At 39.3% G+C, this 15,566-nt stretch overlaps 1 protein-coding gene and 1 long non-coding RNA gene across 2 annotated transcripts in view; both read left to right on the top strand.

The window, feature by feature from the left end:
* The window catches only part of LOC139953325 (protein phosphatase 3 catalytic subunit alpha-like), a 92,691-nt gene extending 87,247 nt beyond the window's left edge, over positions 1 to 5,444 (top strand). The window contains exons 13-15 of the mRNA XM_071952823.1: positions 670 to 754; positions 1,467 to 1,564; positions 2,400 to 5,444. Of these exons, the coding sequence (XP_071808924.1) occupies positions 670 to 754; positions 1,467 to 1,564; positions 2,400 to 2,527 (311 nt within the window). The 3' untranslated portion in view covers positions 2,528 to 5,444. The remainder of the gene's footprint in view (positions 1 to 669; positions 755 to 1,466; positions 1,565 to 2,399) is intronic.
* Positions 5,445 to 11,940: 6,496 nt separating this feature from the next.
* LOC139952791 (uncharacterized) lies at positions 11,941 to 15,012 on the top strand. The gene is made up of 4 exons (XR_011787912.1): positions 11,941 to 12,034; positions 12,907 to 13,031; positions 14,365 to 14,593; positions 14,785 to 15,012. It is a non-coding gene; the product is annotated as an uncharacterized lncRNA (long non-coding RNA).
* The last annotated feature ends 554 nt before the right edge of the window (positions 15,013 to 15,566 follow it).

The raw sequence follows: 15,566 nt of genomic DNA, 5'->3' as shown, positions 1-15,566 counted from the left end.
ACGTTTCAGTGCCCCAATGACAAGGAACCCATTAATATTTTTAAGTATAAAGTAACTGGCTTAGCAAGCATTCTTGACCACATGGTCATGTAACATCAATGCTAATGGCGTGTTCCAGGCTTAGTCTGGCTTGTTGTGGTGTTACATAATTCAAACACTTTCATTATAATTTGGGGCCGGGAACAGACCTTCAATGAACATTTGAAATTGACCCATGAACTATAAGTTTTCCAAGGTTGTGGGTGCAATCAAAACAATTTTGAAATGAGACTAAGGCCGAGTCCGAAACGGTGACTTCTGCTACAGCTACGGCTAGGTCGCGCGTGTCTGCCTATTCTTCAACACTGGCAGACAAACTGATCTAGCCGTAGCTGTAGCTGAAGTAGCCATTTTGGATTGACCTAACACTTAGTGAAGGGACGGGACCCTCTGCAACAAAATAGAACACAATCAGTTCTGTTTCCCTTGTTGTTGATTACTTGTTGGTTTTTTAATCTGAGGAATCAATCCTAGTGAGATTATTACTGGAAAGAATTCATTCGGAAATAGTTACTATTTTCCCAGTTCACATATTCAGTTTTTTTGCTTATAAGATTTGTTCCCATTTTTAATAAGTTTTTATATGAATATTTATGTAATATTAATACATTTCTTTTCCCTTTTATCTAGCTGCCTCAGCCGCTGCACGTAAGGAGATCATCAGAAACAAGATCCGAGCGATCGGCAAAATGGCCCGAGTCTTCACGGTCCTCAGGTATAAACAAATTAGACGTTTACCTGCCTCATTAGTTTTACAGGAGAATTTTGGTTATACTTGCAAACATAACTGGCTGATCGGTACAGTCAAGCGCCTTGGAATCATACTCAGGTGTTTCTGATCAGCAGAGTGTGGGTTCAGTCTTGACACTTGTGACCTTAAGCAAGACACTTGCTTTGTCTTATTAGATTAGACAAAGTCCTTGGTTTCGTCTGTTGTGTAATGCACATAAAAGAACCCAGTTTGAATTATTGCTAAGAGAAAGGGTTTACCACAGTGTTTCTGGCTGTGGGAGCCGGATGCGGCATTGCACCTTGTAAACCCGCACAGAATAGGTCTCATGATTCAAAAACCTGTCCGGAAATAAAATATGCTAAGGGCTTGGAGACGCCCGTATATGAAGCGCTGTAAAAAGAAAATTTGTTGTTATTTTAGTTTTGTATCTGTCGATCCTAGCCAAAAGCTGGGATGGGTCACCTGTGGCTGAAACATCCAGTGGTTAAAGCTGAATCAAACCGCTTGGGTCATATCTCACTCTGTTGATTGTGCATTGACATAAATGATCTTATCGAGACTGGTAAAAAAAATGCGGTTGAAGGAGGTCATTTTTAATTACATGACTCTGTTGCTGGATATAGAAGGCTTGTGTGTGTGTACCCAAAAAAAAACTCTCTCTTTAAATTTATTGTTGTGTTTTATTAATTTACAGAGAAGAGAGCGAGACTGTGTTAACACTGAAGGGATTGACACCAACGGGTATGCTACCTGCTGGGATCCTATCTGGAGGCCGGGACACCCTCAAGAATGGTAAGCCCCCCCCCCCACCCCATCCCCAAAATCAGAAGACCCTTCTCCTCTATCCTACCCCTTACCACAGCCACACCCTAACTCTACAGCCCTTTTCACTCTGTATCTCATATCCCCGTGGAATACAGTCATGGGTGTGGGTTCAAATCCCGGTCGTGACACTTGTGTCCTTGAGCAAGATACTTTACTATAATTGCTTCTCTTCACCCAGGGGAATAAATGGGTACCTGCAAGGGTAGAGGTTGATATTGTGAATGAAAAAGCCTTTGGAGCGATATAAACTGTTATTGGCCCTATGACCAGGGTACTAATGTAAAGCACATTGATACGGTTATTGTGAAATGCGCTATATAAGAATTGGTTATTATTTATTATTATGGGGAGGCCCAAAGATTGTTTTCACCCCATGGTTACCAAACAGCGCATTTTCACACTGTCCTCGCCGAGGCTGATTCCACCGGGTTCCAGGTGCATATTTCAAGAACACCCCATGGTTTTACCACTTACCCCTACTCCAGAGTAGGGGTGGTATACCCATTTGCCAGGGGTAGATCAGGGGTCGAGCAAGTGTGAAAGGGTCGGCCGTTGTTTCCCAGGGTTGCGGCAGTTTTTTCCCCAGAGCTACCAGGTCTTCATACAGGTCATCTCCAGTAAACTAGTTACTTCTTAACAGCATGCTTTGCTGGATAGACAATGCTGAGAGGGGCAGTAATTGAAAGAGAACAATGGCTGCGATTCCAGGAATGGGCCCCCAATACAATTTGAGGATACGGCGACCACAGACGCAAGAACGATCTTTGGTAGTAAATATTGATGTGTCTTTGTTTCTTTGCAGCAATGGATTTCCACAAAATCAGTGGGTTCGCCGAGGCCAAGGGCCTAGACAAAGTCAATGAGAGGATGCCACCACGCAAGGACTCGCCAACGCCCCCTAACAACACAGGCCCCTCCCCTGCTTCATAGACGAACTCCTCCCCTTTAGAGTTCTCCCTCCCTGAGCCGAAGAAGCATCAACCTCGCTCCCCAGAAAAATAAACCCGGAAGCTGGACATCAAGTTCAGCTCCGAAGGGAAACGGGTTGCATTCAAAAACCACCAAAATGAGCTAAGAGTTCACTCAAAGGGCTGGGAGAATGCTATAGCCTTGATGAGGGTGTATAAAATCCTGAACGGTGGGGGCGTAATTACAAACCCCTTTTGTCCCTTGAAAGGGGACAGTGTATAAATTAAAAAAAGTTGCGTGTCACTGCCGTTTTACGTGGCGCACGCAGGTTATGTACCTCCTATCATAGCTTTTACTATTCATAAGAAACCAATTTGCACAGAAAGTAAAGCAGTACGTTTAGTAAGGCTGTGGTCGAAAGTAACAAAAAATAAAAAAGCAAAAGGCTTTATGGACTTTGGCAAGTTTACTTTTATTTCCCGAAAGAATTTTTTAGTTCAATCTCAACGAGGAGACGCAAAAATTATTTTCAGGAAATTATCTGAAGAAAATATTTTATTTGATTGAAATTGCATCCAAATGTGAATGGCAAGAGGTGGGGGAAAAATATTTTATTTTATTTCAAATTGCCAAACTTAGTTTGTTAAATTTTTTCATTTCAAAAACAAATTAGCGAAATATTGGGGCGATTATATTTGTGTACAAAGTGTAGGAGTGTGTCAGGAACATGTCTTGTGTGGACGTCTAACTGAAAGTGGAAATTATCGGATTAAAGTGCAATTGGGATGTATTTCTGTGCAACTACAGCCTGAAATCTGTGGCTGCGTCAAGGCTTTGACCGACGCGCCACTGTATTCCAACAGCTTGAATAGGAAAAAATGCTGTGTGCATTATGCATCCGTTTCCCAATTTTTTGTACATTGTGTAATACTAACGGCTGTTCAATATTAAAACGTGGAATGCTAGTTATTATTATGATATACATTAATCTTGTGGACTGTTTTTCTTTTTATTGTAAAATCTTTAAAGCTGTGATTGGGTTCTGATTCAAAACATAAATGCCAGCCTGCTTTGAGTTTTTTAAATTTTTATTTAGTCAGTTCAAAAGGTTCACTATTTAAACTTATGGAAAGAGAAGTCTGGTACCTTTCTTCTTTCCTTGATGCCCTGATGTATTAGATTGCATTTAACTTTCAAAGCTTTTTCAGGGTCAGTTTAGTGTGAATCAGGAACTTTTTATATATATACCCGTATTGGGATAGTTTAATGGAAGGTATGTTATGAAACGCTATCCTGACTGGGTCTTAATCTTTACCCCAATCAAGATATCAATCTCATCAGCAGAGTATACCTAAAAATGTTGCCACCTTGAACTAACCCAATGAAGATCTAGGGTACACTAATACCTGAATTGGGGCAGCTTGGTTGCCGTGGGTAGCGCGCCGTATCGATAACTCTTGTCACATAATCCTGGAAGGGAAACACTGAAAAACAATTGTTGATTGGTTTAACCAAAAGTGGCTACTTTGGGTGCACGCTTGACTGCACTTGTTGGGCACTTAGAGGTATGTCAAAATGCTTGTATTTTGACGCAATACATTTCAAACATCATGTTTTGATGTGGTCACCCTAAACTGCAAACAGCTAGATGTATGACAAGATCGAAAAAGAAAGAAAGGGGGGGGGGGGCAGATTTTCTGTCTGCGAGGTCTTACACAGAACGGATCAGAGTAATTGAAATATCAATTTTTGGGGGGTTTTAATATCACACTTCCAGGAGTTATGATAGAGATTGCCTGGCGAGTTGTACACCACCGGGAACGAGGTTGTAGGGTACAGGTAATATCCAAAGGAACGTATTGCCCATTTGGAATTAACGGCCATGTTGGACGAACATGCTTATAAAAGGCATCTTTGAAGTTGTCACTGCTGGCAAAGGCCATGCCTGATTTGAACATGGCCCATGTTCAAACATGGAAATGGTTCCTGATTGGGTCCCAGTTAATAGCCCCATCCATGAACTATTCCCAGATTAGAATAGCGCAATAAAAACAGGATTGTTTTTTCCCCCTAAATTTATCTCCCAATCGAGTCCCAGAAGTGAACCAATTTAAACTAACCTAAAACCATATCCCGACCCTAAATGTGATATATATTTTGTCATATTTAAACGAAAGAGTTCGCTGCGCGTGAACCTTGCCATTTTGTTGTGTGTGTAAATACATTTCTGAACTCTGTACATCATCTTGTAGATTTCTGGAGGGGGGCGTGGTCATTTAGTAGATTTCTTAAGGGGGCGTTGTCGCTCTCTGGACTTGGATACCTTAATGTTATGCTGGTCATAACTTCCATTTTTTTCATCCTTCAAAATGCAACGCCTAAATCTAATCATCAGATAAGCCTTGCCTAAGAGCAAGTGCCCAGCTTGCTTTTCAATTTTCAAACAGATTGACCCAAAGGTCAAATGACTGGTACTTTGCATTGATTTGTACACCTTTCCTGCATAAGGTTACCAGGCATTTTGTTAATTCTAGCCAATGATGTCTCTGTGATTGTCGAACCAGAGTGTGGTCTTTTGTAATGCTTTCAGTCAATAATCATGTTGCAAATTCCAACCGAATCAGAAAATGCTTATATGCTGAAGAAATAATGTTTGACTGTTACGCTTTTGTTGTAAATGTTGCTTTGAATGTACACCGCTTGGAGTTGGGGATGACAGAACATAACTCAGTACCCAATCAGGATATGCTTGCCACACCAAATACCTCGTTTGGGAGATAATTTCCTCTCGTTTTTGTAAAACTTCCCCCAAAAAGGGTATCCAATCTGCATGGCTTGTATACAGCTTCAACCGTTCATATTGTTCAGTAATGTATAATTATTAGCCAGTAGTTCATGTCCAATCCCTCTGTACATTAAACAACAAAAAAGAAATTAACGTGAACTATGAGGTAAAAAATATAGATTCTGTGTACATTTTTAAGTGACCTTTATTATCAAGATATTGTAAGTTGGGAATTATTGCTTTTTTTGTTTATATTTCGTTTGTTTATATAGTATGAGGCAATGGTCAAAAAGCCTCCATGGAACTGTGTTTTGATGGTGTGTAAAAGTGATTGTAACCAAAATGGATTTTGTCAAATCCTTTAAGTCTATGAGAAATATCTCAGTGGTGTATAAATGTATGGCTACGTATAGCTATGCAGAATGTTCAAAATTGTGTATGTATGTATGTTTAAAAACAAAATTATTGAAGACGGTCTCTGTATCCTAAAAAAAAGTTATACGAAATGTAGACCGCAGGCCAAAATGGTTGTGTAGGGGTGGGGGTGATTTAACTTGGGAGTTGAAATTACTACATTATGGAAATGAGTTTCAACTCGCCCCGATATTTAACAAAAAAATAACTAGAGACAATTTAATTACGCATGGCTAATATAACTTGAAAAACTTCATTAAGTAGTAAGTCGTGGAGAATATATTTTCTTTTTTATGTCACTTTGTAGAAACTAGGAAACCTAGGTATAGAAATTTACTTCGGTCGGCTTTGTGGACTGAGTTCCTCTCTAGCCCTATACAGAAGTGATTACTTTTTCCGCTTTTTTGTGAAAATTGTGTAGAAAACAAGGAGATAATTATAAACCTTATCTAGGTGTGGACAGTTATCTGTTGTTATAAAAAAAAAAAAACTTCAGTGTACCTTTGCTTTTCTCTGTTCCTCTTTTGATGACGCTGTACAGTTTTAATTATTATCGTTCTTATTATCTTAAGATTTAAAAAAAAAACTTCGGAAAAAAATACACAAAATTGTTGAATGTCGTAAACTTGTTAGAAAACGCATTGATGCACTTGAAAAAAAACTGTTTCTTTTTACTATTTTTATATTGCAATGTGGGAATTTCTAGCTAGTGTCTGGACATATTCGGACTATCTCTTTTCACGTAGATCTCGTAACCACAGCACACAATTTTCAGTCACCCTTCTCTCTTTAGATGTAACAAACTTATATCATGTAAACTTTTTGAAAATTGTACATGTTAAAATAATAATAATTACTATTGGGGCGGATGGACTTCTACCTCGCTGTTGAGTCTATGGGATGTCTGGAAGCAAACTAAACGGAAATACATTTCTGAAATGAAATTGACAAATTATGGAAACTATTCTTAACCCCAAAGTATTGTTACTCTAATCCTCTCCGAAACAGTACCCACACCATGCAGACGAGATAAAATCCCACAAATGTTAGTCTCAGATTGACCGATTGGAGTTGTCAACCACTGTCGTACTTTTTAAAACCAACACTACTTAAAAAAGATTAACACATAGTGCTACCGCAAACCTCACTTACTAATTGTTTGATAGATTTTATGTGGTTAAGAAATTACACAAGCCTCCAGCTACTGTGTTGTGAATGCCTCACAGCAATGTGAATTCTAAGAACACTCCTCTTGCCAAAAGACATAAGGAGTGTGAGCGTTCAGTTTTCTGATCAGGCAACCTCAAAAATTTGGTAATAATTCTTGTCAATCACACTTTTTTGATCTCTCTCTCTCTCTCCCATGCATCACTAGAATAAGACCTCAACATATTGCTTACAGTGTTTGTATGAGAGGTTGCAGGTGGTGGAGGCATATTGTGTGTGTGTGAGGTAGAGAGGTAGAGGTTGTGTGTGCGAGGTTTTGTGCATGAGGGTTATGTGTGTGAGGGTTATATAATGGTTGAGGTTTGGTTATGTTGAGGATGAAGATGTAGTGCTGCTAAGGGGCAATGCCATACATTGATGTCATCAGGTACCTGGTGTTGTTTGCTTGTGGTGTATGTAAGGTAAGTGTGAGGGTCGTGGTACAGTTGAGGTACCCTACTTGCTTGAGGTGAATGTATCAGTGAATGAGTGTTCAAGAGAGTCATGTATGTGGGAGGGTCATTGATACCGGTGGGGTACACAAGTAGCTTGAGGTGACTGTAAAAATGTATGAGTGTTGGAGAGGGTCATGTATGCAAGTATGCAGGTTTGAAGAACGCAGGTTATTTGGGCTTTAAATGAGGCTAGTGATGTACACCAAGAAGTGAGGTAATGCGGTTCTGAGGTTCATTATTTAAAAAAATATAGCTCATTTGATGTGACTAGTTACTAAACAAGAGCGACTGGTGGGGTAGTAAGAGGTAATCAAGTGAAGTCTACTTGTGAGGATGACTAAGGGGTTGAGGGTACAATGAGTTGACTGGCAAGTGAGGTTTAAAACATTGAAGGCAATGGGGAAAGGATGTTTGAAAAAGTTGTGATGTTGAGCACTGTGAGAAGATGCAGACAAGGGGCAAAGAGGCTGAGGCTTAAAGACTGGTTCATACTTCTTGTGAATGCGATATGAATTTTGTTACATCGAAATTCGCAAGGAATAATTCACAACAACTGTGATTAACTGCTGCGAAACATCCACTGCGTAGACGGCCGTTTGACGACAAAATTTGCTTCACATTTGCATTGACAGGAAGTATGAACCAGGCTTATTGGGGATTAAAGGCTAGGCTTGTTGAGGCTTGTTGGGGTGACCATGAGGTACCAAAGAGTACCACTAAGCATTAGGGTGAGGTTATGTATGATCATTCAAAAGCACCATACTAAGTAATGACCATAAAGTTATATATAAGAACTAGAGGGCGCAATGGCCTATATACGCGACCCGGCATGCGCGCAGGCGGCCATTTTCTAAGTTGACAAAACAGGCATCGCACAGCATGTGTTTGTTCGGCCATTTTATAAGTTGACAAAACAGCACGGGGGAGCGTTCAATAAACACAAGCTCCAACGTGTACTTTATATTCAATGCGCGTACAGAATGGCGCGCGCGTGTCTGCTGGCGGTCCCGTCGCGTTTGTGCAAAAAGCATCACCAGTGCACCCTCTAGTTGTTATTTCGTTGGTAATGACAAACTCTCTCCTCCCAGAGAAGAAAGAATGAGTACTTTATGGTGATATGCGCCATCATGTTTCTGGGTCAGATTGGTTTATTTCGGACACTCGTTGCTGCCTGGTACTTGGACCTCACACTCGCGTCTTGAAGGTTCATGGAAGTTTGAGCTCCGAGTCACAAGCAGCAATGCATTCTTAAATTAAATTAATCTGCTTCATGAACAAGATGGCGCATACAACCATGAAGGTGCTTATTTACTTTTAAACGATCAGCTTCTACATTCAAATATACTTCCGAACATCACTGCAACAGTTCACGATGCATTAACAAAACACATTTCTTCGACCGATAAGGAACTTTTAGGGTGAAAGTCCCATTAGGCAGCCTATGGTCATCTTTTATGGTTGACCCCCTGCTTTATGCTGTATGGGTCAATCATCTGTAGTAGGAACAAGGTTGTGAGTCCAATCAACAATTTAATTTCTTACGACCTGTGGTGATTCTCATAGACAGTATCTTTTATTCTGTAATTTGTCAATTTCATGTAGCGACTATAAAGTCTGTTATATTTGAGATCAGACGTCTCGTAATAATATTGGTAATGACGCACCTGGGTTGTTTGTTATAGAGTGTTTGTCTGAAAATCAATCTTTGTCACATTTTATGCACAGAGTGTTAAAGCCACGGTTCTTAAAAAAATGGTGGAAAATTGAATTATTGATTTCCATTGGGTGTTTATGTAACGGACAGGAAACATCCCTTTGATGGGATTTTACCCTTTTCCCTCTTTTTTTTCTCCTCATGGTGGAATTCTCCTCTCTCCCTTCTTTATACGAGTCAATTTTTTTATGTGTGTCTTTTTTGACGATTTCATACAACTTGCATTTATTGAAAGATATTTTCATGCCAGGCCCTGTTGTTTTTTCGGAAGATTTTAGGTAGAAAGCAAAATTTCTTTGCAAGCAACAAAATAACTCTTTATAAAAGAGCGAAACAATTTTGGTAGTGACCTCATTTTTTTTTAATGGCTCATGCTGGACAGACTTTATCAAACATCAGAATTCAGTTGGCCCTCGTGTGGCCACATTGTCGAGACGTTACGCAAAACATTCTACACAACTAAAGAAAAAAAGTAAAAGTGAACCACAAAAGGAAGGCAGTACGTGGGTTGGTTTATGTTTCAAATCTAAAAATTAAAAAATGTTATTAACAGGAAATTTTCTTAGGCCAATACTGGACCTTTTTAGGATCTTAAAGAGACTATTATTCTGAGAGAAAAAGGAACTTTAAGCTACAATTTAAGTAGGTAGCTCAATATAGAGTTGTCCAAGGGGGATGTTTTTGACGTAATATTGGTTAAATAAACAATTGGTGTAAATTTTCAAGTTGAGTATAATTTAATGGGATTGAAGATGACAAGTTTATTATAATTAATGATGAATGTATTAATGATGTTCAGCATGGTAGTTTTTATTGAGTCTCAATTTTTTCTTCTAATGTTGATAACTTGATATTGGTTTCATTGAAGGCAATTCGTTCATAATGCAAAGACTTATAGGCCTTCTAGATTGCGTCTTAAACCTAGGATTTGCTCTGCAGATAAAAATGAAAACTTTTCTTCTGTATCCAGGAAGTAAGAAAAATGAGTTGTATTTCATCAAGCAATGAATTCACTTTTCTCATTTCTCATGATTTTTCGTTTCTGTGGGAACATTAACTCAAAGTAGACAGTTAAGCTTGGATTTTAAAACTACACTGTGTAACTGTTTAAGGCAATCCTGTACGTAGATTGAGATCAACTCAGCTGCCATTTTGAATCTCTTGGCCTAAGAATTTGACCTTTAACCTTTCAGTTCTCCTTCAAATGGTTTTTACATGATTAAGGCACTATGTCAGTGTGCAATATGATTTGTAAAATTGACAACTTTTTTTTAGCAAAAGAAACATTGTTGCTTTATTTTCTATTTGAATTTGAGTTAGCTCCTTGGTTTATTTTAAGGTAAAAAATAATAATCTATTCCATCGAATAAACTTTTTCATCTAACTGAACAGTCAGCATTAAATGTACCTCATGTTTATCAGTTCTAGAACTTTAGTTATCACATTTCTTTTTTTGTCAGCACAAACAGTGTTTTATGTTATTAATATACTGAGATGATATATTTAATGATTTTTGATTTTGTCATGACAATGTTAAAGGAGGGAGAGGGGGGAAATAAGCATTGATATTTACCATCTCTCTAAGTGTTACTATTACTCTATTCAAACCATTTCAATGTTACTGATGAAATAAAGTCACTTTACAATGGGACTAACTACTCTCTTGTCCACAATTAATTGACTATGCTCAATAAGGCGTTACACCAGGTATAAAGAAATCTATATGTTTCTACCCATACACTGGCGTTTGTAGGCACTGTATACATGTACTAAGTACGGCAAAGGTTTTGGGTTCGAATCCTACCCGAGTAAAATGCCTGTGGTTTTTGTTCACAGAACTTGGAAAAAGTCGACCTACTGGGACCTAACAGTGTCTGGGTAAAACAAAACAATATTCATCATACCTAGTTTTTGAGAGACTTGAAGCTTTGCATGGTGTGATAAGAAATAAATAAGGGTATGGAAACAAACAATGTGAAATTAAGCTCTTGAAGCAACAGAAGTATACTGTTCGAAAGGTCTGGACCAACAAATCTCAACCCTAGATCCATCTCAGAACCAACAATTTAAACTTTATAGAAATTTATGTCTGCCCACAATTGATTTGGTAATACTTCCCATGCAGTTCAATTTCCCTAAGTCTTAATTTGAGCAACCCATGGTTAAAAACATAGGACACGCCCTTACCGCGCCCTAGTAGTAGACCCTGCCCAACATCCCTTCCCCCACCAGTGACATAACCTGGAGTAGCATCCCCCACCACCCCACCCCCACACACTCAAGACCGTTGCTCCCACCCCTCCAAGAAAAAGTGATTTAAAAAATACAGAAATGAATGGTTTGATACCCGGCCCCCATGAAAATATCTGGTTTTGCCATTGCCCTCTTTGCCATCCACCCCCCGAAATTAATGTCCCGCCACCATACATTCAACCCCTTCTACTGTGCCAGGGTAACCCCATGTGCGTCAAGTAGTAAAGAAGTTTGTTTACTGATGATACTGAGGTAAGGAGAATTTGAAACTTGATTTTTGGTTTACTACATTATTTTACTTTGAAGTACTGAATTCTCCCAACCTACCTTTCTGTTGTCAACTTCTCTTCGAAAGTTCCATTTTTCGCACAAGGGATGTTCTCTAAGGGGTGACGAATTCAGAAGATCTGCATTCCTTATCTATCTTTTTAAAAGTCTTCAAAATAAATGAAATGTTCAATTAAAATACGTGTTTTAGTTTGTATTTTAACAACCTTGTGTTAACACATTTGTCTTTTCTCCTTTATTTTTCGTGAGAAATAGTGTACCAATTAGCGAAAGTGTGCCGTTCCTATCGTAAGCAAACATGTGGTTAGCTCTACGAACAAAATGGCCGACCTCAAAAGCTCCCCATTTTTCTCTCCAGTTTTGTCTACATTGTATAGCCAACTTGGTCGTCGAAACCGCCGCAAAATGATAGGGTGAGTTGAATAAATACCTATAGCATCAGAATAAGACTTTCTGTAGTTAATTTGAGATTTTAAAACAGTAAAAATGTTGCAAAACTTGTGGCTAACGGCCCAACGGTTCGGCTTGGCGGTGAATTCGAAATAATCGTGGAGCGATACTAATTTCCCCGTAGCTGTGTACACTTTGGCACGGTGTGAACGAACCGTATACTCTGCTCGTCTCCACCCAAGACGAGCAGGGTATACCGTAAGAAACGTCAAGACCCAAAACGGCCTTTTCTTTTAGTCCCCAACTACACTAATTTTGTTTACAATTTGGGAAGGATTTCTGTGTCTTGCTTGCCACCAGGCACTTTTTCACTCTTTTTTACTAAAAGAAATATCTTATTAGTTAAAAATTTCTAATTTATTTTATTTAACATAACAAATGAAAAAGTGGCTGCAGAGAACAGAATTTCCTCCTTATTGGAAGATCATACAGCGCCCTCTTTTGTTAAAATGTGAAAGTTTCAGCTCATAGTGTTTGTTGAAAAAGCAGTAAGGAATTGTCAAAATATTTCCATACAGATGTTGAAAGCCATCCATGTTCAGTGAGTTGACAACGGGTACCTGCTTCTCTGGCCACAGCACTATGGTACAAACAACACATTTTGTTGAGGTTGACTACTGCCAGTGCTACCAAAGTATTGCCCTACATGAACCTTGAGGAAGTCTCAACATCTAGTATTATGTTAGTTTACTTAAGTGTGTTTGATGTGCTGAAATTTCAGAGATAAAGTCTGTTGTTCAGATTTTATGGAAATTCCTTTAAAATAAATACAAGATAATCAACCATAATTCTGTACCCAAGTTATAAATCAAACAATTTTTTTCTCCATGTGTAGTGAGGAGAGACGAACATCAAGAACATCAATCAACTTCAACCATTAAGATGGCGACAGATAACTGGCAGCCTCAGTTAAAAATACTCAACATGGGAAGTAAAGCACAAGAAACACTTATTTTTAAAGTAAGCACCTTGTTGAAATATTTTTCACTTGGAAGGAGCACAGTAGCTACTTAAGCTAACAGTTGTCCATAAATTATGAGACATGAATGGAAGTGTCGTGGCCGAGCGGTTAAGAGCACCGAATTCAAACTCTGGTGTTTCTGATCAGCAGAGTGTGGGTTCGAATCCCCAGCCGTGACACCTGTGTCCTTAAGCAAGACTCTTAACCATTGCTTCTTCCTTCGGATGGGACGTAAAGCCGTTGGCCCTATGTGTTGCGTAACGCGTGTAAAAGAACCCAGTGCACTTATCGAAAAAGAGAAGGGGTCCACCCCGGTGTTCATGGCTGTGGCTGCTGTGTGCGCCGTAGCATCTTGTGATCCCTTACAAGGTGCTCAATAATTGGGTCTCAGAATTCATCACTTCAATAACCTATCTTTCTGAAAGTTTGTATATACTCAGCGCCTTGAGTACTAGTTGAGTACCTTGTTTGGTAGGTACGTGTGCTATATAAGACTTCGATATTATATTATTATTATTATGTTTGGTTGGAAGAAATGGAGGAGGCAAGTGGGCCCTGTGCCATAATTACGAAGACCAGGGGGTGACTTCACACAGGGCGAGGACTCGTCTTATCTCGAGTTAGGACGAGTTACTCGTCCTATATTAGGACCTTCCCTAGGAACGATTTCAGAAAGATAACAAGGTTTTAAATGCCTTCTTATTTCCATGGCAGTGGCGCCTAACTTGTCCTAACTTAGGATCGGTATTTAAAGACAGTGGACACTATTGGTAATTGTCAAAGACAACAAGTGCATAAAATTACAAACCTGTGAAAATTTGAGCTCGATCGGTTGTCGAATATGCGAGATAATAATGAAAGAAAAAACGCCCTTGTCACACAAAGTTTTCTAGACCTCAAATTCTAAACTTGAGGTCTTGAAATCAAATTCGTGGAAAATTACTTCTTTCTCGAAAACTACGTCACTTCAGAGGGAGCTGTTTCTCACAATGTTTGATACCATCAACCGCTCCCCATTACTCGTAATCAAGAAAGGTTTTATGATGATAATTATTTTGAGTAATTACCAATAGTGTCCACTGCCTTTGAGGTCTGCTTGGCATATGAGTTTGTGTCGTACGATGTGGGGCTACTATATTGGCTGGCTGCGCTGACCTTGTAGATAGACTGGCGCTACGAAGAAAACGCCTATTTAGAAAATGACTCTTAGAAATGCAAAAGAATTGTATTGATACATTGTGTAAACATGAAATATACTTAGTAGTGTCCTGTACATTGGGCATAACTGTAAGCCTACATAATAAATGTTTTCTTAATTTTCCCTCACTACAGATAAATCCATGAGTGACAACACCAAAACATGAGATGTTCCTCCGTGACACCCTCATAATCTCATGGAGCTTGTGGGTCATCCTCTTCCCGACGAGACCCACCGTAGCCCTTAGCCTCAGCTGCATCATCTTGTTGAGACACGCTTACACTCCTGCTGGAACTTGTTGAAGTCACACCACGATCACGTATTTACTACATGATGGACTAGAGCCATGGCAATACGATCAAGGTAGGCTGTCACCTTCCTACAAACAGATTTGAATTTCTTTTTTAATTTCTGCATTTAGAAAGACTTCATCACAAAACTCAATAGTTAATCTTGAAAGTCCAACTTATAAGATCATCTATGAAAATATACACATAATATTCTGTACTGTAGTCCTACATAATTAATTTTCTCATTGATTTCCCCTACTACAGATAGAGCCATGCGTGACAATACCATGTTCTGAGATGTTCCCCGATGTTCCAAACTGATGGAGCTTGGTCATCTTCTGCCTGAGAACCACCCTGGCCTTAGCATCAACTGGGCGATCTATTCGAATCACCCTTCATCAGAGCATGGATGCCTACTTTCTTGCTAAGAGAGACGCAAAGCCACGCTTACACTCCTGCTGAAGCTTGTTGAAGTCACACCAGTATCCCTGTCTTCTGCATGATGGACAAGAACCATGGCAATACAATACAATCAAGGTATATGCTGACACTTTCCTACAAACCGATTTGAATTTCTTTTTTAATTTTTGCATTAAGACAGGCTAAGGCAGTGTTTGTTTTGGCGGCTACAGCTATTAGGCTACAGCTAGATGTTACTTGGTCTATGCCTTTGAAGTCTTTGTCTTGGACTGTGAGGTCTTGGTCTAAGACATTGAGGTCTTGCTTGGTCTCTGACTTTGAGGTCTTGGTCTTGGACTGTGAGGTCTTGGTCTTAGACATTTAGGTCTTGTTTGGTCTATGCCTTTGTCTTAGACTGTGAGGTCTTGGTCTGAGACATTGAGCTCTTGCTTGGTCTCTGACTTTGAGGTCTTTGTCTTGGACTGTGAGCTCATGGTCTCAGACATTGATGTGTTGCTTGTTCTCTGCCTTTGAGGTCTTTGTCTTTGACTGTGAGGTCTTGGTCTAGGACATTGAGGTCCTGCTTGGTCTATGCATTTAAGGTTTTTGTCTGGTCTCAGACATCGAGGTCTTGCTTGTTCTCTGCC

Source organism: Asterias amurensis, chromosome 21, assembly GCF_032118995.1.
Source record: "Asterias amurensis chromosome 21, ASM3211899v1".
NCBI classification, from domain to species: Eukaryota; Metazoa; Echinodermata; class Asteroidea; order Forcipulatida; family Asteriidae; genus Asterias; species Asterias amurensis.
Note: the sequence above shows the minus strand (reverse complement) of the source record. Positions and strands in the feature narration are given on the sequence as shown.